Raw genomic sequence first — 23,600 nt, 5'->3', positions numbered from 1 at the left:
TTTAGAATAAATAATGTTTTAGACCACTATTGAAAGTTCAGAGAAGGCTATCTGTTTATACAAATGCTTAATTCCTGATTGGGTGGCCTCTAGGGGTGGTTCTGCATGTTGTTTGGCCTTTCATGTGTTTTAACTATATCACACTTTCTATTTTGGACTAAGCTCATGTGGCCAAAATTGTGTCAGTTCAGCATAAGCACTGCTGTGCTTTCTCACCATCCTAATCTTATGTATTTCCTGCATCATGATTTATTTAACAAGTATTTAGCTAATTTAGCTTAATTGTGGAGCAAGGGAGTTAGAACTAGAATTTCCTGATTGCTGATGTTTTGGTTCCACTAATTTGATTTTGTGCTTCCTTTAGCTCACGGTTTCCATTCACTATCCCAGGACACAAGTCTTGACACCATCAATAATGTTCTAGAGACATTTCCACCTTCTTTGGGTTTAATACCTACATCTCATTATCTTTTAATTGAGTTCTCGGACATGCAAGTGGAAAAGAAAATAATGGGTGATTAATGCTTCTGTCATGAGTAAGAACTAACTGTACCTATAATGAATATAACTTATTCTTCAATTTCTTCTGCAGTGGAATATTGTGTTGGTTAACAGTTACCAGACTGAGGTTAAACAGACTTTAATTGAAAACTACAAGTCCATAGCACTGCCACATGCAAATCTAACACCAAAATGAAGCAAACCCTAAAATTGTTCAATAGCACCCCCTAGCATACATAACTTTAGGCTTTCAGGCTAGGAAGCAAATTCTAGTTCTCATTTCCTGTCTAAAAAGTATATGTTTTTCACATGTCTAGTTATATTGGCACATTCTTCACATTATTCCTGACTTGAATGTCTAAAGGTAACTATAAACAGGGGATAAGGTAATCTAGTGGGCTTTCCTAATGGTTCAGTGGGTAAAGAATCCTCCTGCAATGCAGGAGACACTAGAGACTCGGGTTCGATTCCTGGGTGGGGAAGATCCCCTGGAGGAGGAAATGGCAACCCACCCCGGTATTCTCGCCTGAAAAAATCATCCCATGGACAGAGGAGACTGGTGGGCTACAGTCCACGGGGTCACAAAGAGTCAGACACAACTGAGTGACTAAGCACAAGCAAGCACACAGATGACTCTAGTGGAATAATTTCTTGTGCAAATGTTTTTGAAATGATTTTACTCTAACTGTGGTTTACTCTAACTGTGGCTGTCTTCTATTCATTGTCTGTGCTTTAGTTGGCTAGTTTAGAGGGATTTTTGTTTTCTTTTGGAGTAAGTCATCTAGGAAAGAGGAAAAGCACAGCTGGGGGATTGTGGAAATCCACAAGGTGGACATAGTATGTTTAACCGCCTTGGGTACATGTTAAGAACACAGCCTCTGAAGCCAGACTCTATGAGCTTTGTGATCTTGGGCAGGCTCTTAACCACCCTGTGACTTAGTTTTCTTTTCTGTAAAACAGGTTAAAAGTTATAGTACCTGTGTCAAGAAGCTGTCACAGTTAATGCAAGCATTTTGGAAACCTAGCACATAATGATTGCTCAGAGATGATAGATGGTCATTGTTATCATTATTTCACTGTGAATGCTTAGATGTGGTCATGATCTATAGTTTGGGATCTGACATCAGAAATTCCTGAGTTCAAATCCTCTAAGAGACCATGGGCAAGTTGCCGAAACTCATTTTGTCACCTCTAAATGGGAATAATAACAACAACTACTGCATAGCATTGTCTAATTAGACAATGTATGCAAGATGCTTAGATTAGACTGGGTAGGACAGGCGGATCATAGCTGTTACCTTTTATTTCTTCTGAAACAACTGATTAAAAAAAACAGTTAAAGACTCTGCAGAGCAATAATAAAATCCTCTATGACTAAGAACAGAAAAGAGATAGTGGAAACTGACTTAGCAAACCCAAGAAAGCCAGTTACACTGCAGAATTAGCAACAGGAATTGCTAGCACAGATGTCTCTGGAAATGGAGGGAAAAGTGGAGCTGAAAACAAGAGGATTCATTGCAAGTCGGTGTGAAAATCAGACTCTTGGGCCTCCTTCTACGCTCTTTCCAGCTGGGCACTATTGAGGGCTAGCATGCCAAGATGAACTCAGGGCTTTTAAGTGAAAGTCTGCATTCGGAATGCCAAAGTCCTTGGCATTGTTGCTTTTCCCTGTCTGGTTCCCAGAGTGCTGGCAAGGAGGATTGGACTCTCCAAGATGAGATGACATGCGCCTTTCTCTGGGATCCCTACCAGCCCAAGTAAATAGATCCAAATATGCTGCCCTTGAAAGTTATTGAACTAAAAAGCCCTGTTGCATCCCTGAAGCCCACAGTCTACACACCCATCCTGTGTGCATGGAGCTTCCAGTCAGCTGCCTAGTGTCCCATGCTTCATTAGGACCGACAGCCAGGGATCCCAGCCCATGGTCCCCTGAGGGTGTATCACAGTGGGGTGCACATGAGCCAGATCATTCACTCGGGCTGTTCCTCTTAGGTATGTTTGTTAAAGTTTGAGATCCATTCTTTGGGTCTCCTGCATTGCAGGTGGATTCTTTACCAACTGAGCTATCAAGGAAGCCCAATTCAATGCTAGCATATTCCAAACATACCCCTAGATTTGTCCTCAGGTATAGATCAAACCAGTCAACCTTAAGGGAAATCAATCCTGAATACTCATTGGAAGGACTGATGCTGAAGCTTCAGTATTTTGGTCATCTGATTCGAACAGCCAACTCATTGGAAAAGTCCCTAAGGCTGGGAAAGACGGGTCAGAAGGAGACGAGGGCATCAGAGGATGAGATGGCTGGATGGCATTACCAATACAGCGAACATGAACTTGGGCAAGCTTCAGGAGATGGTGAGGGACAGAGAGGCCTAGCTTGCTGCAGTCCGTGGGGTCTCAAAGAGTCGGACACAACTGAGCGACTGAACAACAGCAACATACCTGGCACCTAGCTGGCACTCTAGGTTCTGACATCATCATTCATTCAACCATCTCAGGACAGAGCAAGTCATCTTCCTGATGTTTCACCTGCTTCCGGAAGTAGAAGATGCGGTTTGAACATTCAGCTGCTTTTATAACTCTGCCACTTGTGAAAGTTTCACGGCAGAGAGGAGGAAGCCCTGGATTAAAGAATAGGGTTTTAATTCTGCCTCTAACAGTATGACTTTCACCACATCCTCTGATCTCTCTAGACAGTGGTTACTACCGATGTAAAGAGGAGAGACCAGACCATCTTTAGAGATGGCTTCCTTGCTCCCAAATACCCCACAACATCCCAACAAAAAGTGGTTCTGAACAAGTCTTTGAGGCTACATGTTGGAAGATTTCATGTGTATGAAATGCCCAGAACAGGCAAATCCACCAAGACGGAGAATAGATTAGTGGTTGCCAAGGGGCAGGAAGGTTTAGGGGAGAATAAGGAGTAAGTGGTAATGAGTACAGAGGTTTATTCGGGGATGATAGAAAATGTTCTAAGGTTGACTGTAGGGGTGGTTACACATATCTGTGAAAATACTAAAAATCACTGAGTTGCATACTTTAAATGAGTAAATTGTATGGTACAGTATGTGAAAAAAAAGACCAAGTCTTTGAGGTTGACCTGGTTATTTTCAGAAGTGTACATATATACTACTATAATCATAAAAATGTAATCATAGTAATAAATAACTCTTACATCATGAAAATAATAATAATATCTAAGAATGGTTAAATATGTACCATGTTCCAGATGCTTGCATCATCATATTTAATCTCATTTCATGAGCTGCTAGTACTTTATGAAAGACATCTGTTACCATCATTTTGTAGAGAAAGTAACTGAGGCTCTGAGAATTTTTGTGTGCAAAACTTATGGACACTAAACGGCAGATTCTGATTTTTGAAGATCTGGCCGTGTCTAGAGCCCCAGTTCTCTAGACCTCACCATGCACCTCTTTTGTGAACTCTGTTTGGTTGTTCCCCAATAAGATCATTACACTCATTCTGGTTTCCTCTCAGCTATTGTCAGTTTTCAGTCTGGCTTTATTGCCTTCCGCTGGAAAATTATATTTTTCCCTGTTAAGTTGATTGGCATCGGAGTCATAAACAAACCAAGACCTACCAGCCTTTCACAAAGTTCGTTTGCACCGAGTTCTCAAACCCCAAGGGCATTTAAAGCATTCTGCTTGTGTGACATAAAACAATGTAAAAGTTCCTGCGTAGCTGGACTGTTAATAGGATGTGTAGTTTCTCCCAGTGCGGCCAAACTTGCAGATCACTGTGTTTCAATGGATTATGTAACATACCAATTGTCCTTTGGGACTGCAGACTATATCAGGATATGTTTTAACAGATCTTTGCATATAAATGTCTTTTCTGTTTAATATTGATTTTGAAGTGTATAAAAATAAAGAAAGAACATAAAATAGATTTGACAAAGCAAGCAAGAAAATCTTTTAACAAAGTTTGGGGGAGGCTAGAGATGAGAACTTCTTCCAAATTTTGCTATGCACTTTTTTTCAGTTGGGTGAAAAACTTGAATGGTTTTCACCTATGTACATGACTTAAGTATACCATTTTAAGTAGCCAGTTCATTGGCATTATACACATTCACATGTTTGTGCAGCATCGCTATCATCCATCTCCAGAACTTCTTTCATCTTGCAAAACCAAAACTCTGTACCCGTTAAACACTTAACTCCCCTTTTTCCCCTCCTCCTAGTCCCTGGCAACAACCGACTGCTTTCTGTCTCCATGAATTTGACGACTCTAGTTTGCTGTGCGTTTTGTAGATGGTCTTACATGCCATGATCAGTATTATAATTAAGAGTAACAGCTGACATGGATTACTGTTAGTACCCAAACGGCTTACGGTGAAAATATCTCAGAGGTATTTAGAGTAAAATGACATATCCTAAGCTCTTTATCCTTCTTTGAAATAAGTAAAAATCTATTTTTTTAGACTCCTGAGGTTCTTGTAATTTAGCTTCTTAAATGTGACAATGCCCATGTGCTCAGACAGATGTTTCTCCTCGCTCTTTACTCCCGTGGGGCCCCAATCACAATTTTAGTGAAAACTGCAATAAAAGCACCGTTCCTTCTTCCCTTTGGTCCCCCCAGCCCTATGCCCCAGCTCCAGAGTTCATCCCCAAGATACTCCTGCCCTGTCGGTGCCCACCCTGATGTTCTGCTGTGCTTAGTTGCTCAGTTATGTCTGTTTGTGATGCCACGGACTGTAGCCCACTAGGCTCCTCCGTCCATGGAATTCTCCAGGCAAGAATACTGGAGTGGGTTGCCATGCTCTCCTCCAGGGGATCTTACTAACCCAGGGATCGAATCCAGGTCTCCTGTATTGCAGACGGATTCTTTACCAGCTGAGCCATCACGGAAACCCAGTAATACTGGAGTGGGTAGCCTATCCCTTCTCCAGCGGATCTTGCCAACACAGGGATCGAACCCAGGTCTCCCACATTACAGGTGGATTCTTTATCGTCTGAGCCACCAGGGAAGCTCATGTTCTGAGGGGGGATTCATGTTGCCAAACAGTGTAGCACTCGAATAAAGGAGGACAAATATTCGCTGATTGTTTCCTCAAACAAACCTTTACTGAACACCTACCGCTGTCACCTGGCTTACATTCTATTAGATCGAAGCGTGTGGAACAGCACGTGGTCAAGAGAGAGAGCTGTGTAAACAGATAAGCTGGGGCGCCATGACCGAAGTCTGTGCCAGCAACGGTGAAGGAGGAAGTGCCTTCACCCAGAAGGATGAGGGTGTCGTCATGGTGTTTCTTTGGCCTTTTTTCACAAGGCTGATGTGGTACACCATGGTGCCTTGAGTTGCTTCTGCAGCTCCTGTTCATAGTCTCTGGGTGGACTTGAAGTTGGCAGGAAGACACAGAAGCTGAGGAGCAGCTGGTGGTTCGTTCATTTGGACGGGGAAGCAGCAGTTGCCATTGCGTTTCCATCTTCCAGTCACTGAATGGAAGTGTAAGAATTTTCCAGAGCAGGGTTGAAAGTCCTGTTGTACACACACTAGCTACGTTGTTATTGGCCTCACATTTTGTTGGAGGTTTTAACTTTTCTTCAGAAGGCCCAACAAGGAAACACATTCGTATCCAGGTTACAGTATTCTTTCAAAAAACATTCGGAAATAGACAGCTGCCTGATTTAGAGGAGGAAAAACTAGAGCTTTCTACAAGACATAAGGATGCGAGAAATGGGTCTTGGCTAGGTGGTAATCTGAAGATGGGGACCCAAGGGGACAGAACAGTGAGTTAAGGATGGAGAAGGATCTCACTGGCATCGGTACAGAAAGAGTTCGCTATGCTGTGGAGAGGGCCTTGGCATTGTCCAAGGACCAAAGATGAGGAAAGCCAAGAATTCCAAATTTTTTAAGTATCATGATGATACTCCAGTCTGGTTCATCCGAAATATTTCCCTGGATTGTGGTTTATTCTCAACCACATATAAAGAGTATTTATTTTGAGGGGAGGATACACACACACACAGAATCATGTACGTGCACACTCATAGATACATACATACACACAGAGGGCTAATAAACCAGCTCTCTGGGGTGAAAAGTCCTGATTTATACCATTTGCCAATTTTCATAGTATAACTAGTCCCACAAAAACTGATTTTAAGTCTCCAGCAGTTCACTCACAGAATTCCTGAATAACAATTGCCTCACCCTAGTAAGAGCCAGCTTCAGCATACCACTGGATATGTGTATCATTTGCCCAGCATAAATGTGAGTATTAGTCATTCAGTTGTGTCCGACTCTTTGCGACCCCATGGACTGTAGCCTGCCAGACTCCTCTGTCCATGGAATTCTCCAGGCAAGAATACTGGAGTGGGTGGCCATTCCCCTCTCCAGAGGATCTTCCTGACACAGAGATCAAACCCAGGTCTCCCACATTGCAGGCAGATTCTTTACCATCTGAGCCACCAAGATAACCACATACAAAAATTCAAAATGCATTTTGTTTCAAACAAATGAGAAGTGAAGATGAAAACATTAGAAGACTCAAAAAGTTAGTGACTCTGTGTGCTAAGGCTTATTACACCATTGCTGTAGTTTGCTGCTGTTTGGTCACTGAGTCCTGTCCAACTCTTTGCAACCCCATGGACTGTAGCCCACCAGGCTCCTCTGTCCATGGGATTTCCTAGGCAAGAATACTGGAGCAGGTTGCCATTTCCTTCTCCTGAGACCTTCCCAACCCAGGGATTGATTGAACCCTCATCTCCTGCATTGGCAGATGGATTCTTTACCACTGAGCGACCTGGGAAGCCCCTCATTTTAAAGCCTCCAAAGATAGCACTAAGTCATGTCTTACTCTTGCGATCCCATGAACTGTGTAGCCTGCCAGGCTCCTCTGTCCGTGGGATTCTCCAGGCAAGAATACTGGAGTGAGTTGCCACTTCCTTCTCCAGGGGAACTTCCTGACCCAGGTACTGAGCCCAGGTCTCTCCCACATTGCAGGCAGATGCTTTACTGACTGAGCTACACGGGAATCCCCCTTATAAGGGAACCTTGAAGAGATAAGAAATGACATGAGCGGGGGACATAGTTCACTTGTTCTTACCTTGTCTCCCCAGCTTGGTGGCATTGCCAAAGGGGTCCCAGTCCAGTCCCATCGTGGTCCCACATCAGCAGCAAGTGCTCAGCTTGTATGTCTCTTGGGAACAGACACCCAAGTTGAGGGTCAGTGTGGACAGAAAGATCCGAAAGGCTTTTCTAGAAAGCTTCCAAAAGACTGAGGAGATAAAGAAAGACAGTCATGGTCAAACACACCCCTTTAAAACATTTCAGGGTCCATTCTATGTGTGATGTTTAGAATGAAGATATTTCTAGCAGCACATTTCTCCAAAAGGAGGGGGAAAAAAAGATGTGCTTACTCTATTGCCTGAAGTGCCATATTTCAATTTTAAAGAGATTGTTCAACCCGAATGCTAGCTGCAACCAACCAACCTTCCTCGCCCTGGGCGAAAAGGACATCAATAATGGAACAACACCAGATTTGATTATTGACTGTCAAGTCTGTTTATAAAAATCTAGTGACTGAGTCCACATTGTAAAATAATTGTACCGTGACAAAACTAATGCTTGTATTAATAGACAGCCTGGGGGTGACTATTAAAACAGCAACTTCCCCTCATTTACTCTGACTTCTGGTGGGAAGAGGTTACAGAAGAGTATAGGAGAGAGCATAAGGGTTGGGAGCTAAATTTAGAATTAGCTAGAATTCATTGTAGAAATGAAGGAAGAGATAATAAATGAAAAAAGAAGTCAGTTCTTTTCCACCAGTCATCAACTTAAAAGCTCCTGTATGGGAAAACATAAAAAGATGTTTAAGCACACTTTGAAAAATTATAATAGATGCAACAAAATTTATTTTTTTATAAAAATATGTATAGTGATAGAAAAATTTTTTTCATATGAAGTATTCATAGGCAGGAGAATAAAAGACGTTACTTCTCTTCCACCAGCAGGCTCCCTGATTTACAATGTTGTGTTAGTTTCCGCTGTAGTGCAAAGTGAATCAGTTATACATATATCCACTCTTTTTTAGATTCTTTTCCCATATAGGTCATTACAGAGTGCCATAGGGTCTTGAAAATGAAATCAAGATGATAAGCAAATAATGAGAGCCAGGGAGAGAGGGGCTATTGCTTGACCACTTCAATCCCTTTGGCCCAAGGTCAGATTCACTCCTGTGGGTTAAGCCAGTAAATGCTGGGCCTTCAGACAGGTGTTCTCACTGTCGGTAGTGCGTTCCCGCCATCCCTCTGACACAAGTGACCTCCCTCTCACTGCCTTGTTCCTACATGAATGTTGGTTAGGCTTCATATGGATTGTTGTTGTTGTTCAGTCACTCAGTCGTGTCCGACTCTTTGCCACCCCATGGACTGCAGCACGCCAGGCTTCCCTGTCCTTCACTATCTCCGGGAGTTTGCTTCAACTCATGTCCATTGAGTCGATGATGCCATCCAACCATCTCATCCTCTGTCGTCCCCTTCTCCTCCTGCCTTCAATTTTTCCCAGCATCAGGCTTTTTTCCAGTGAGACGGCTCTTTGCATCAGATGGCCAAAGTATTGGAGCTTCAGCATCAGTCCTTCCAATGAATATTCAGGGTTGTTTTCCTTTAGGATTGACTGGTTGGATCTCCTTGCAGTCCAAGGGACTCTCAAGAGTCTTCTCCAGCACCACAGTTCGAAAGCATCATTCTTTGGCTCTCGGCCTTCTTTGTGATCCAACTCTCACATCCATACATGATTACTGGAAAAATCATAGCTTTGACTAGACGGACCCTTTGTCAGCAAAGTGCTATCTCTGCTTTTTAATATGATGTCTAGGCTTGTCATTTCTTCTAAGGCACAAGCATTTTTTAAAATTCATATGGATAGACTGTGCAATAAGTAAAGGATGTGTCTAAAAAATAATTGCATTCTACTGTATCCATTCAGAAAGACAACATTTTCTCCTAATTTATTCTGAATCTTTAGGACATCATGGTCCAGGCTCTCAAGTTTCAGTTTCATTCCCTTCAAGAAAAATGCACCACTGCCTAGTCCATTTCTGCGTTAATAGCCATGTCAGCTTTCCTTTGCTTGCGGAGAAAGATACCTTTACTTGGAATGTCAACCCATCCATTATTTGTAGCAAGAAAGTAAAAGCACTTATTTATATATCCATATTCCATCCTTTTAATTAGTAACGCTAAACCTCCTTTATTTTCCATTTAGTCACCACCATTTCCTACTGTCAGCTAAGCCAAAGATCTGGCTGTTATCCTTCATGATACTTTTCCATCTCCTGCATACGCTCAGTTGACCTCACATCTTTTCTAGTTTTATATTATCATTTTGCATTTGGAGTTTTTCTTCACATATTTGCAGTTCCTCCCTGAGGCCAGGAATCTCATTGATCTTTTCTTATTGCGACCCTGAAAGCCTAGCAAGGTGCCTAGTACCTAGTGGATGCTCAGTTTTCTTTATAACCCTCAAATCTGTTCCCTTGTCTCTTAATTCACAAAGTAATTGGTTATCTTATCAGTACAAGCTAACATGTGGTATGCACTTCCTGTACAACAGGCAACCCAGGGAAGCAGGTGCAGCTTTTACCCTCATTTCATAAGTGAGCAAATTGAAGCACGGTGGTTACATAATCTGCTCAAGGTGACACAAGTAGAAAGTGGAGAGGCAGTAAGACTCCAGAACCCATACTCTTGTTATCTGCTAGGCTGTCCCCTCTTGTCTTGTTAGCTTCTCAGAGAATCTCTTCTAATTTGCTGGTACAGCTTCCTGACCAGCTCTCTGATCCCATCTTTTTTCTTTTAATTGGAGTATTACTATTTTACAATGTTATATTAGTTTCAGGTGTATGACATAATGATTCAGTATTTTTATAGATTATACTCCATGTAAAATGTTTATAAAAATATTGGCTATATTCCCTGTGCTATACCTTACACCTTTGTCTAATTTGTTTTATGGCTAGTAATTTGTACCTCTTAATCCTCTTACCCTGTTTTGCACCACCACCACCCCCTCCCCCAGCCTTCTCTGATTCCATCTTTGAAACACAGTTCTGACATGACAGAAGCTTCAATGCAGGGATTCATAAACCCCTTCAGGAGTTCCACCTTGTTTCAAAATCTAAATGCCCAACATGAGCCCTCTAATAGCCAGCCCTTGCCCACCTCACCCCCTCCTGGTACACCACGCTCTCTCTGGATCTGCCAGGCTCCATATAGCTCTGCACACCTGGTTCCGTTCTCTCCCTGCCAGGTATACGTTCTTCCCCCTTCAAGACCCAGCCCTGCCTTTCCTTCTCCAGGAAACTTCCCTGATCCCACTTCCAAGTTGTGTCATTGCAGGTGCCTGCACCACACATAACATCTATCTTTAAGTCTCTTCTCTTTGTTTTTGGTGGATAAGGATCATACCTTTGATTCCCTAGCATAACCTGCCACAGAAGTACCATGAAATAGCGATTTAGTGAAGAATGGGCCATTGGGTTTCTCTGCGATGGTTTTCCACTAGTACTTTTTAGTTTATGTTTCTCTCCCTATGTGATTATTCATGGTGAGCCATGGACCTGAGTTTTGATATTGGTTTGGCCTCATTGATGGAGATTTACAGATGTGATAGGCTGAATAATGACCCCCCCACCTCCCAGTTTGTCTACACCCTAATTCCTAGAACCTGTGAATATGTTCCTTTACATGGAAAAAAGGAAGTAACTTTGATTAAATTAAGGATCTTGACATGGAGAGATTATTCTGGATGATCACAAGGATCCCAAGAGGGATGCAGGAAGATAATAATTAGTAAAAGAAGATATAAAGAAGGAAGCAGAGGTCAGAGAAGAGAGATGCTAAGGGGCTGACTTTGAAAATGGATAAAGGGGGCATGAGTCAACAAAAGCAGCCTCCAGAAGCTGGAAGGCAAATTCTCTCCTAGAGCCTCCTTGACCTCCAAATTTATATTTTATTGAATAGGTGTGTGGTAATTTGTTAAGCAGTGGTAGGAAATCTATATATACATTTTGGTACCTTGAAACATGGCAGTGCTGTAATAAATACCTAAAAATGTGGAAGTGACTTTGAAATTGGAAAGTGGACAGAGACTAGAAGAATTTTGAAGAGCATAATAGAAAAAGCCTAGATTGCCTTGAACAGCTAGCAGAAGTGTGGATATTAAGGACTGCTAGTGAGGGTTCATAAGGAAATAAGGTACATGTTATTTGAAACTGGAGAAAAGGGAACCACTGTTATATAGTAGCAAAAAGCTTAGCTGACTGTGTCCTACAGGAATGTGGCAAGCAGAATTTGTAAACAGTGAACTTGATTATTTAGCTGAGAAGATTTCCAAACAGAGTGCTGAAGTCACAGCCTGCTTTATTCTTGCTGCTTATAGTAAAATGCAAAAGAAAAGAGATAAATTGAAGGGAAAGCTGTTCCTTAATCAAAAAGGAACCAAGATTTGATGATTTGGGAAATTCTCAGCCTAAAAAGACACTAAAACTTGGAGATTCACTACCAGGAAAGCATGCTCTGGAAAGAAAGCCAAGAATATAACTGAACAATATTGTGCTCGTTTCTGGAAAGGATTAAAAAGTCAGAGTATTTAATCACACAGATGTCTCTTTCAATAGACTTGGCATGTGATTTAGGCATGAATTCCCTCAGCCATCTCAGACGAAGCCAGGAATAGAGGTGAGATTATCCAGGAAAGATCTGTGCAGGAACATCCTGCATTACGGAGTGAATACCATGATATACACAGGAGACCCATGAGGATCTCAAGGAAGTTATATCAACAGAAATACTGCTTCTTTGAACTAAAATGAACAGAGGGTGAACTGAAAGAAGGGTGTTGCACTCCCAACCTTCTATAGGCAGGAAACAATCTGATAAGAAAAAATAAGATGCAAACCTGTACTGCCTTCAAGAAAAGAGGAAGGATGACTACAAGCTAGGAGCCACAGGCTCAGAGGGCAAAGTCTTAAACCACAGAGGATTATTCCAGTACCTTAAAACCTAATGGAGTTTGCACAGTTAGATTTTGAGATTGCTTGGGACTGATGACTCCGTTTTCCCTTCCATCTTCTCCTTTTTTGAATGGGATCACCTATAGCTGTTATAGATGTTTTGTATAACTTGTTTCTAGTTCCGCAGTTTCACAGATGGAAAGGAATTCTTCCAAAGGATAAGTTATACCCAGAGCCTAATTCATATGTAATTTAGATCATTTAGGTAGTGAGATAATTACATAATGGAACTTTTAAGCTGATGAAATTTAAACAAGACTTGAGACTTGAATTGATACTGTAGAGGGTTGAGATTTAGGCACCATGGATGAAGTGGAGGTATTTTGCATGTGGGATGGGTGTAAATCTTTGGGGGCCAGAGGGACACTGTGGTAGGCTGAACAAAGGCTCCCTACAAAGGCGTCTACATTCTAATCCATGAAACCTGTAAATATGTTACCTTCATGGGAAAGGGGATTGAATTAAGAATCTTGACCTGGAAGAATTATCTTGAATTGTTTGAGTGGGTATGATATAATTACAAGGATCCTTGTAAGAGTGAGGCAGGAGAATCCAAGTTAGATAAAGAAGGTTTAAGAAGTAGAGGTCAGAGAGGAGAGAAGATGCTAGACTGCTGCTTTGAAGATGGAGGGAGTGACCATGAGCCAAGGAATGTAGGTGAAGTCTAGAAGCTGGAAAAGCAAAGGAAACAGGATCTACCCTAGAGGCTAGGAAGGAAGGCAGCCCTGTAGACTGTTTTTAGACTTCTGCCCTCCAGAAATGTAAGATAGTAAATTTGCGTTCTTTTAAGTCACTAATTTGTGTTCATTTGCTGTAGCAGCAATAGGAAATTAATGCATCAGATTTTCTGGACACTGACAAATTTGGAATTAAAGAGAGTTGTGGGTATGTCAGCTAGATCAGGAATGCTGGAATCTGATTTTTTGCTGGCTTATACACCACAGTGAATGCGAAAAAAAAGATCATGCCTCTAAGAAAAACTAGATCGTTTAAGTTTTTGTTTTTAGCTTTGACATTTACAGTTTCTCAACTTAGTGAGGAAAACCTGTCAAGATTTTGGTTCATCACAGGCAAAGTTTAGCAATTCTGCACAAATGGTGGTTTTTTTATTTGTTAAAATATTAAAGATGTGATGGATGATATGTTTCTTTGTTCTAATATTTTGTTAACTTTGATGAAATATACTTTGATTTTTTTTTTGCCTGTGTTTTTACCCACCATAAAAATCTAGCAAAAAAAGATGTTTATTTGTGGCTATTCAGCTCTTAAATGCCAGCTTTTAGGGACCACAGTTCATCAATAGTTGGATTCTTAAAATCTTTGGTCTTTTTATTATGGATCACAATGGCTATGATTCACATCCCTATGTGTTTTGCTTTATTTGATGATTGGAAAGGAGAAATAAAAATAGAAAAATTAAGGGGTGTGTAGGTGTGGGAATGGGTGCAGTTTTCTGAGTGGGGAATAAACCACATATTTTTGCCTTTATTCTGTCTTACTGTGTCCAGGTGGCATTTAACATAATATACTAATGTCAGCTAAGCAAATAGTTTCAGCTTTGTTTGGAAATCTAAACTCTGGCATTTTGGCCCAATTTAAACTTTCAATAATTTTTTTTCATGTTTAACAAAAATGATATTTGATGGATTTACCCATCAGACTGTTTGGAAAGGAAGATCACAGTGCTTAATGTTAGGTAGTTCTTGATTTAAAAAAAAAAAGTAAGTTTTAAAAAAAATAGCATCACAGTCATCATTAGGGCTATTTTTAAAAAGTTTTTATTGGAATATAATTGCTTTACAATGTCGTGTTAGTCTCTGCTGTATAACGAAGTGAATCAGCTGTATGTCCCATCTCTCTTGGCTTTCCCTCCCTCTCCCAGCACCCCCGCCAGGCGATCACAGAGCACCGAGCTGAGCTCCCTGTGCTAGACAGCAGCTTCCACTAGCTCTCTGTCTCACACATGGTAGTGCATGTACGTTAGTGCTACTCTCCCAGTTCATCTCACCCTCCACTCCCCTCTGTGTCCACCTGTCTATTCCCTATGTCTGTGTCTGTATTCCTGCCTGATAATTGGTTCATCAGGACCATTTTTCTAGATTCCATATACATGCATTAATATACAATATTTGTTTTTCTGGCTTCACAACATTTCAGTTCTTCTCTTTCCAAGCACATAGGAGGATTGTATATTCTCCAGTCTCTTGAGTTTCAGTGTGGTCCTGTGACATGCTTTGGTGGAGTAAATGTGAACACTTAACTATTGCTCACCTTTGTTCGCCCCTCCCCTGTCATGTTGATTATGAGAGCGCATGTTAACATGGGGCCTTCATTAGCCCGAGTCCCTGAGTGATTAGAATGAGCCAAGCCCCTCTGCCAGCTTGCACTGAATGTGCAGCAGGTATAATTCATAAAGTTGTATATTATTAAACTACTGATACAAGGAGGTTTTTTTTTTTACTGCAGCAAAACCTACCCTGTCCTAACTGAAACAAGCATCTAGGTCAAAAACTAACTATGGTCCCCCCAAATTAGAAAAACCTGGAGATACATCATCTTGTTGAAAACATCCTTAACTTATAATTCTCAGTGTGATTTATAACAACGTTATAGCTTGTTTCTTTTAATTCCTGGTAACTGGTGTGAAGAGCCAACTCATTGGAAAAGACCCTCATGCTGGGAAATATTGAAGGCAAAAGGAGAAGGGGGTGGCAGAGGATGAGATGGTTAGATAGCATCACCAACTCAATGGACATGAGTTTGGGCAAACTCTGGGAGATAGTGAAGGACAGGGAAGCCTTGCATTCTGCCATCCATGGGTTCACAAAGAGTCAGACAACACAGTGAATGAACAACAAAATAGTAATTTAGTGACTTGGTTCTAGGTTTGTTGGTAAACGATGAAATCTGAGCAATTTCTTACAACTCTGTTTACTTTTTAAAGATTATTTCAAATGTTTTCATATACCTTGTGAAATAACTACGTGAAATATATTAAGAGCTTTAAAACTTATTTGCTCCACATAGCATTTACTTGATATAAAATGAGGTCCATGGTAATATTTTAATTTATAGAAAAAGAATTTCCATAAAGCTGAGACTTGCCATACTAATTTTATCAGTACTAAGTAATTCTAACAAAATACTAATAATTCTAATAATCTTTGTGGACAGGTAATTTATTACATTGACCTCACGTAATTATGATACAGGTGGGCCCATGTCAACAGTTGCATTGGTTCACCTGGGCCTTGTCATTTGCTTACACCCAGAAATTCTGTTGGAATCAATGTGGCTCAGTTGATCCCCATCACTAAGAAGACAGAAGATGAAATTCCTTTATATTTGAAGGAGGTGGTGTCCTGTCTCATGCTAATATCACTGAAGAAATCACACATAAAACGTCAAATGAGGTTGTTTTCTCAGAGTATATCGTATAGGATACTCCCCCAAAGCTGGAATGATTCTCCATTATTCACAGTTGAACATGTTCTCATTTTTAAAATGTAGGTGTATCCCACCCCACCCCCAAAAAAACCCTCTGAATTCTTGTTAACATATTGGGTTGGCCAAAAAGTTCATTCATAGTTTTCTGTACCATCCTATGGACAAACCCGAACGAGATTTTTGGCTAACTCAATGTTTACCTTTTCTAGTTTTCAGGTACTTTCTGAAATGCAGTGGTTGAAATGTATACACACACTGAGTCTGTGTAGAGAGAGAAACCCGCTGAGAGTTCACATATAGTGCTTTTGTATCTTTTCTCTGTGGCGGCCCCTCATTAGCAGTCCCAGAAGCTAGTACTCCAACCTCCATTTTTTTTTCTCCAGCCCTTCAGCTTCCTCCATCTATCAGGCCCCTGGGATTTCTTTATAAGACAGAATTTCCTGCTGTTGTACCCAGAAAAAAGAAAATGAAATCCCTCCTCACACTTCTCACTCCCTCACACTCACCTCTTCACACTTTGACTCAGGCAAAGAAATGACAGGAGCAAAGAAGCTCCTTCCCTCACTGTCAGGAAGGGGAGTGCTGTCTTCCACGGCCCAAAGGCATTGTGCTGCTTTCTTTAGAATTAAGGAGCTAAAGGTCAAGAGGATTTTGTACAGAAGCTGTCCGTTTCTCTTGGTATTCTGGCTTTCCCCTTGGGAGATACCCACCCCTCCATCCCCGCCAGGGACTGGGAGCAGCAGGATAAATACATTTCCGTTTGACAGTCTCCAAGTAGGGCTTCCCTGGTGGCACAGTGGTCAAGAATCTGCCTGCCAATGCAGGAGATGCAGGAGACACGGGTTCGATTCCTGAGTAGGAAAGATCCCCTGGAGAAGGAAATGGCAAGGAGCCTGGAGGGCTATAGCCCAAAGGGTCACAACGAGTCGGACACAGCTGAGTTTGCCTGCCAGCAACGTGAAAGAAGCTAAGAAGAGAATGATAAGTTTACCTAGACACTGACAAGTGTGTTCTGTTCATAAAGAAGTAAAATTATTCAAAGCAAAGGAGAAGTTGTTTGATTGGCTGTTTAAATAAACCTGTCACTACCTGATGTTAGTTTGCAAGCGTTTTTGAGAAATGGATGCGTTTTTGCAGTATCAGTGGAAAGCCCCCAAATGTAGAGTTCAAAGGATTGCTGCTCTGGGAGGCCTTGCTATTGACCCCTGAGGCAGCCCTGAAGAAACCCAAGGCCCAGTTTGAAAATTGCTCTGTGAAAGGCCAATAGGGGGAATTCTAAGCACAAAAGTTTCTTTTCTCTGGAAGAGAAGTCCTCCAACTTTTTTGAACTACCAATCATCTAGGATTCTTGTTTAAAATGCAATTTCCTGGGTACAGTCCCAGAGAGGCACACTCGGGAGGTAGTGCATAGGGCCTGGCAATCTGTATTTTAACAAGCATCCCAGATGGTTCTGATACCAGTATCGATAGATCATAAAAACACAGCTCCACCAGCTGCCTGCTGAGGGCCCCTTTAATGGCTTCATCTTAATCCCACTTGGTCCCAGTTTATTTTAGGTACTTAGTTTATGAATGTCAAATGCCATTAAAATAGTGTTTTTCTTGCCACGGGAAATAATATCTTCGTTACCTCTTCCGTCATCTCCCAGTTTAACTCTCTGTCCCTATGCCTGGAGCACCCCCGAGGTGGCAAGGCTCTCAGCCCTCCCTGTCAGATCTGCTCCACCTGAGACTCTCTGAGCCTCAGCCTTCCTCCAGCCATTCTTGGATTTGTTTGCTTGTTTCTTTTTTCAAAGGCAGATCTCTTTAAACCTCTCCTCCAACAAACAAACCCGAAGTGGAAGTTAAATGCAAATATAAGATGAACTTTTAAAAAGATCAATTTATTTCTTTTTTGGCCATGCTGGGTCGTCACTGCCGTCCGCGAGCTTTCTGTAGTTACGGCAAGCAGGGGCTACTCTCTAGTTGCGGTGCGGAGGCTTCTCACTGCGGGCGTTTCTCTTGTTGCGGAGAAGGAGGTCTAGGCACATGGCTTCAGTAGTTGGAGCAGACAGGCTCAGTTGCTCCGAAGCATATGAGATCCTCCCGGGCCAGGAGTGGAACCAGTATCTCCTGCAGTGGCAGGCGGATTCTTCACTCCTAGACCACCAGGGAAGCCCTAAAATGGACTTTTGATGCAAATACAGTGAACCTGTAAGCCCATAAATGTAGTAAGGTGTAGGTGTTCTGGTAGATACAAAAAAAACAAAGAACAAATCCAAATAAGTCACATTTGTAAAATAAATGAAGCCCACAATGAAACACCCATTTGAATGACTATAATCAAAAGGCAATACCAAGTGTTGGTGGGGAGGTGGAGAAACTGGATCCATCATGTACTGTGGAAATGTAAAAACGGTGCAGTCATTTTGGAAAACAGTTTGCTGATATCTTAAATTGTCAAATATAAACTTACCATATAATCTAGCAATTCCACTCCTTGAAATCCACCCAAGAGAAATGAAAATATATGTCTACACAAAGACTTGTATATGAATGTTCATAGCAGCATTACTCATAATAGCCACAAACTGGATCCAATCCATATGTTCATTAATTTTGCATGCATAAACAAAACACAGTATATCCATATGTTGGAGTATTATTTAGCAATTAAAGTAAATGATATACTGAAATATGCTAAAGTATAAATGAACCTCAAACATTACACTAAGTGATAATGCCAGATGCAAAAGCCTATATATTATATGATTCCTTTTATATGAATCTAGACAAAGCAAATTTGTAGAGACAGAAAGCAGATCTGGGGTTGCTGAGAGCATAGATGTATGATGAGACTTTGGGGGCTGATAGAACTGTTTTAAAACTGAATTGTGGTGATAGTTACACACTTCTATAAATTTACTAAATTATTTAAAGTGAAAATGTTAATCACTCAGTTGTGTCCGACTCTTTGCAACCCCATGGACTGTAGCCAACCAAGCTTCTTTGTCCATGGAATTCTCCAGGCAAAAATACTGAGTAGGCAGCCATTCCATTCTCCAGGGAATCTTCCTGACACAGGGATTGAACCCAGGTCTCCTGCATTGCAGGCAGATTCTTTACCATATGAACCACCAGGGAGGCCCCCACTAAATCATTTAATCATACATTTATACTGGGCAAATTTTACTGAATATAGATTTTATCTAATAAGGCAGGTAAATATTTTTTCTTAAAGTATATACCATAATTAAATAATCGACAATTCTTTGCTATACAAAAGAAAAAGAAAGACCCTATAGTTCAAGTGTGGCCTGCAGGCCCCTGGAGGTTCCTGAGACATTCTCAGGGAGTCTTCAAGGTCATTTTCCTAATAATAAAAAAGCTATTTGCCTTTTTCACTCTGTTGACATTTGCACTGATGGGGCAAAAGCAGTGATGGACAAACCTGCTTGTGCCTTAGCGCAAATCCAGGCACATCTTATTAGTAATCATAGTAGTGCTATTATTATTTTTTACTGGAGTATAACTGCTTTATACTGTTGTGTTAGTTTCTGCTGTACAATGAAGTGAATTAGCTGTATGTATACATATATCCCCTCTCTCTTGAATCTCCCTCTCGCCACCCTCCCTGCCACCCCTTTAGGTCATCACAGAGCACAGAGCTGAGCTCCCTGTGCTACACAGCAGCTTCCCACTGTCTGTTTTACACATGGTAGAGTAGATATGTCAATCCTAATCTCCCAATTCATCCCACCCTTCTTCCCCTCCTACCTCCACATGTCCATTCTCTGCATTTGCATCTCTATTCCTGCCCTGCAAATAGGTTCATCTGTACTATTTTTTCAGATTCCACATGTATGTGTTAAAATGTGGTGTTTTTCTGTTGCTGACTTACTTCACTCTGTATGACAGACTCTAGGTCCATCCATATCTCTACAAATGACCATATTTCATTTCTTTTAGAAATGATTCAGAAATTAATTTTACTAACTCTTATGCCTTAGATGCATATCTTTCTATTTTTGAATAAATAAGATGGTTATCTCAGGAAAAGCACTTCTGCAGTTGATTGAGCTGCAAGCTGAACTAGCAATTGTTTTTTTGAGTCACCATCTCTTGTGTAGAATACTGAATATTCAGACTTGGGTATCTGGCAAATGTTTTCTCAGAAACGAATGAAGAGAGCCTGTTACTCCAAAGAAAACAATTGTCAATTATTGTTGCTGGTTATAAAATTCAAATGTTAAACCAGAACTAGAAGTTTGGAGAACTTGTGTCCACCACCATAAGCCTGACAGCTGTTGTCAAGATTTTTCTTGTGAGATTGATGCTGATTTTAACAAATGTGGTTTTTTTTCATATTGTGTAATGAAATGTGTCAAAATTTGGAGAATATAGGTAAGGGGTCTCAATACTAAAAAGTTTGAGGACTACCAACTTAGTGACTAATAGCATGAACCCTGGGCCCATTCTGCATAGATTCAAATCCCAGTGCTGTTACTTGTTACTTATAGAATCCCAGTAAGTGCTTCACCTCTCCATATCTCAGCTTCCTCATCTATAAAATGGGGATAATAATGGTACGCATCTCAGAGAGGTGTGTGGGCATAAAAATAAATTAATATGTGTATACTTGTGAACATCAAAATGAGTTGATATATGCAAACCAGTTAGGAACTGACTTATGGTAAATGCTTCATGATTTGTTATTGATTTCTTGGCGAATGGTAATTTGTAAAAAAAAACAAATACATCGTAAATACAAAATAGATAGAAATCTCTATGTAATTATATATATATATTTGTAACTGGGAAATCTCCAGCTGCTTTGCCCCTTGCCCTTGCCTCTGCCTCACCTTTGGTCCTCTCACTTCCTGGGAAGGCATGTCTGTACTTGATGTCCTAAGGTATCTTCCCCATCTATTAAGTCTCTCTTATATCTGATGGGGGATCCTTCTTTTTAGCAACCACACAATACATTTTTAAGGAAGATTTGGTGAGACAGTATAATTATGGAGGGTAGTCTAATAAACTGAATCAAAATAGGATACAAGTATATTTCATTCTTAGAAGTCTCTTTCCTGCCTTAGCAGTGTTTAAAATAATGATGCATCATTTAAGTTCAAAGAGTTTAGGAAATTATATGAATAGAGAAAAAGTATAAGGTTCTGCCATATCATATAGATATTTTTTCAAACAGAAAAAATCCATTTTCAATGCTTAATCCAAGCAGACATAAAGTTTAGGGAGAAAATGACTCATTTGGAGGGAACCTACATCTTCAGTCCTGCAAAGAGACTACAGTTGAGCTATTTTTATCTCTAACTGTTTAAAAAAGTTGATTATGGGCTGACATCATTCATTTGTTCTACCAATATTTGATGAATGCCTCCTATGAAGTGCCAGTCTCCTAACCAGGCCCGTAAAGAAGAGTTGTGGGTCCCTCCCTCCTGGAGGCAGTGCATTCAAGTTTCCTAATTGTTCTCCCACCTTCTCTGTAAAAAATAAGATAGTTCATCTGTTGTTCTCTGCCTGTATCAGCAGAGGGAATACTATATATTTTATACTTTTCAAATGTTCATGAAAACAGTTTTGAGTTTAGTGTGAGATAAAGAAGGTAAGCTAGACTGCAAAAGGGTTGTAATGATTTTTTCTTCTCCTGGAGGATCACAGACAGAATTACCCTGTATTCTGGAGGACTGACATTATACAGATATGCTCATGTTTGATGGTAAAGAGCAAACAGCCTAGCATGTAAGTCACTATAGTTTCCCTGACTTACATGGCGGCTTCTGCTATCCTAGGAGAAGTATGAACTCTTGAAAGAGCTCATTTGAGGATCATCTGTTCTGTGTGCCCTCCCACATCACCCTGCCTCTGGTGAGAATGGTGGATTGGCCCACAGAACTCTTTATTCCTTGCCCTAGTCCAGGTCTTTAATTATTGCCACACCTCAGGTTGCTTGAGTGTATGTAGTCACCTGTTAAATGGGTTTAACATTTCATCTTGGTGGGTATATTTAGAAAGCAAATTTTAAAGCCTTAAAAATTTTTTACTGGACTATAACTGCTTTACAATGTTGTTTTTCTGCTGTATAACAATGTGAATCAGCCTTATATGTATATATATATATATCTCCCCTCCCTCATGAGTCTCCCTCCCTCCCTCCCCGTCTCACTCATCTAGGTCATCACAGAGCCCCCAGCTGAGCTCGCCGTGCTGTACAGCAGCTCCCCACTAGCTAGCTGTTTTACTCAGGGTAGAGTATACAGTATTTGTTTTTCTCTTTCTAGCTTACTTCACTCTGTGTAACAGGCTCAAGGTTCATCCACATCACTGCAGAGCAGTAGTGTTATTGAGATAGTGTGCTTGCTGATAATAGTTGCGTTTTAAGATTTGAAAGTATTCCTTTCCTATGTGGCTGGTTGATGGGGAATAAGAGATCAGATCAGGCTAAAAGCCAAGAAAGTACTTCCAGAATACAGGCTAGGTTGAGTTTTATGAATTTAATTGAATTCAATCTCAATATTCATCATTTGTGGAAAATATTAGCTATTTTTAGTCATGTCCCCGTCGATGCAAGGGCCTTGTACAAACTCAGTAACTTCAGTTGTCTTTCACAAACAAAATGCACAAAATTACTTATCCTGAGCAAGCAACCAGTGACTGTGATTATATACTACCGTTGCTCTTTTTCACAGTAAGATCTTCTGATCTTTGATTCTCTTACTATTTTCAGCAACTCCACCTAAAAATCAAATACTACTCACATGTAATTTTCTAAAAGGAGCCATTTTATAGCTGTTATAAAAATTCATTCTTCTTTTCACAATAGTGTTCTCTGTTAAAATATCTGGCAGTTCTACCTGTTCTATGTGACATCTTTGTAAGGACTTTTGTCTGCGTGAAGTAACCAGCCATAAAGTCTCCCAAACAAATTTCACATTTTGGTAATGAAAATTCATGCTCCTGTTTAATTGCTTATTCTTACCTTGTCTTTTCCATGTATGTTTATGTGTTTCAGGAAAAAAGTGCCAGTTCAAATGTCAGACTTAAAACTAATAAAGAGATTCCAGGATTAGTTCATCAACCCAGAGCAAAGTAAGTTCCATTTCCTATTTTCCTATATTGTTTTGAGAGAGAAAAACGTTTTTAGAGTGAGCTCCATTTTGCCTGCTAGATAACCAAGACTTAAGAAAAGGCCTCAGTAATTGAGACACATGATTTAGTCTAATGGAACATAATAGAGACCCAAAGCAGAACCACAGTATATGACAGAGCTGACACTTCACATCAGGTAGTAGACAATGATGGGGAGTATCTTCATGACCATGGGGTAGTGAAGAACTTTGAATAAGTCACAAAGGATACAAATTGTAAGAAAAATGATTAATTTTTATGACTATGATAAAATTAAGAACTTCTACTTCTCAAAATATACTATAGGAGAGTAAAAGGCCACAAAATGGTAGAATATATTTATAATACATATAATTAGCAATAGTGGATTCTTTACCAGCTGAGCCACAAGGGAAGCCCAAGAATACTAGAGTGGGTAGCCTATCCCTTCTCTAGCAGATCTTCCTGACCCAGGAATCAAACCAGGGTCTTCTGCATTGCAGGCGGA

At 40.6% G+C, this 23,600-nt stretch overlaps 1 protein-coding gene across 1 annotated transcript in view; it reads left to right on the top strand.

Annotated features, from left to right (window-relative positions):
* The window catches only part of C5H1orf21 (chromosome 5 C1orf21 homolog), a 240,096-nt gene that overhangs the window by 185,865 nt on the left and 30,631 nt on the right, over positions 1-23,600 (top strand). Inside the window, exon 4 of the mRNA XM_081485763.1 lies at positions 22,998-23,074. Within this exon, the coding sequence (XP_081341889.1) occupies positions 22,998-23,074 (77 nt within the window). The remainder of the gene's footprint in view (positions 1-22,997; positions 23,075-23,600) is intronic.

Source organism: Giraffa tippelskirchi, chromosome 5 (genome assembly GCF_054371585.1).
Source record: "Giraffa tippelskirchi isolate mGirTip1 chromosome 5, T2T-mGirTip1v1.2.pri, whole genome shotgun sequence".
NCBI classification, from domain to species: Eukaryota; Metazoa; Chordata; class Mammalia; order Artiodactyla; family Giraffidae; genus Giraffa; species Giraffa tippelskirchi.
Note: the sequence above shows the minus strand (reverse complement) of the source record. Positions and strands in the feature narration are given on the sequence as shown.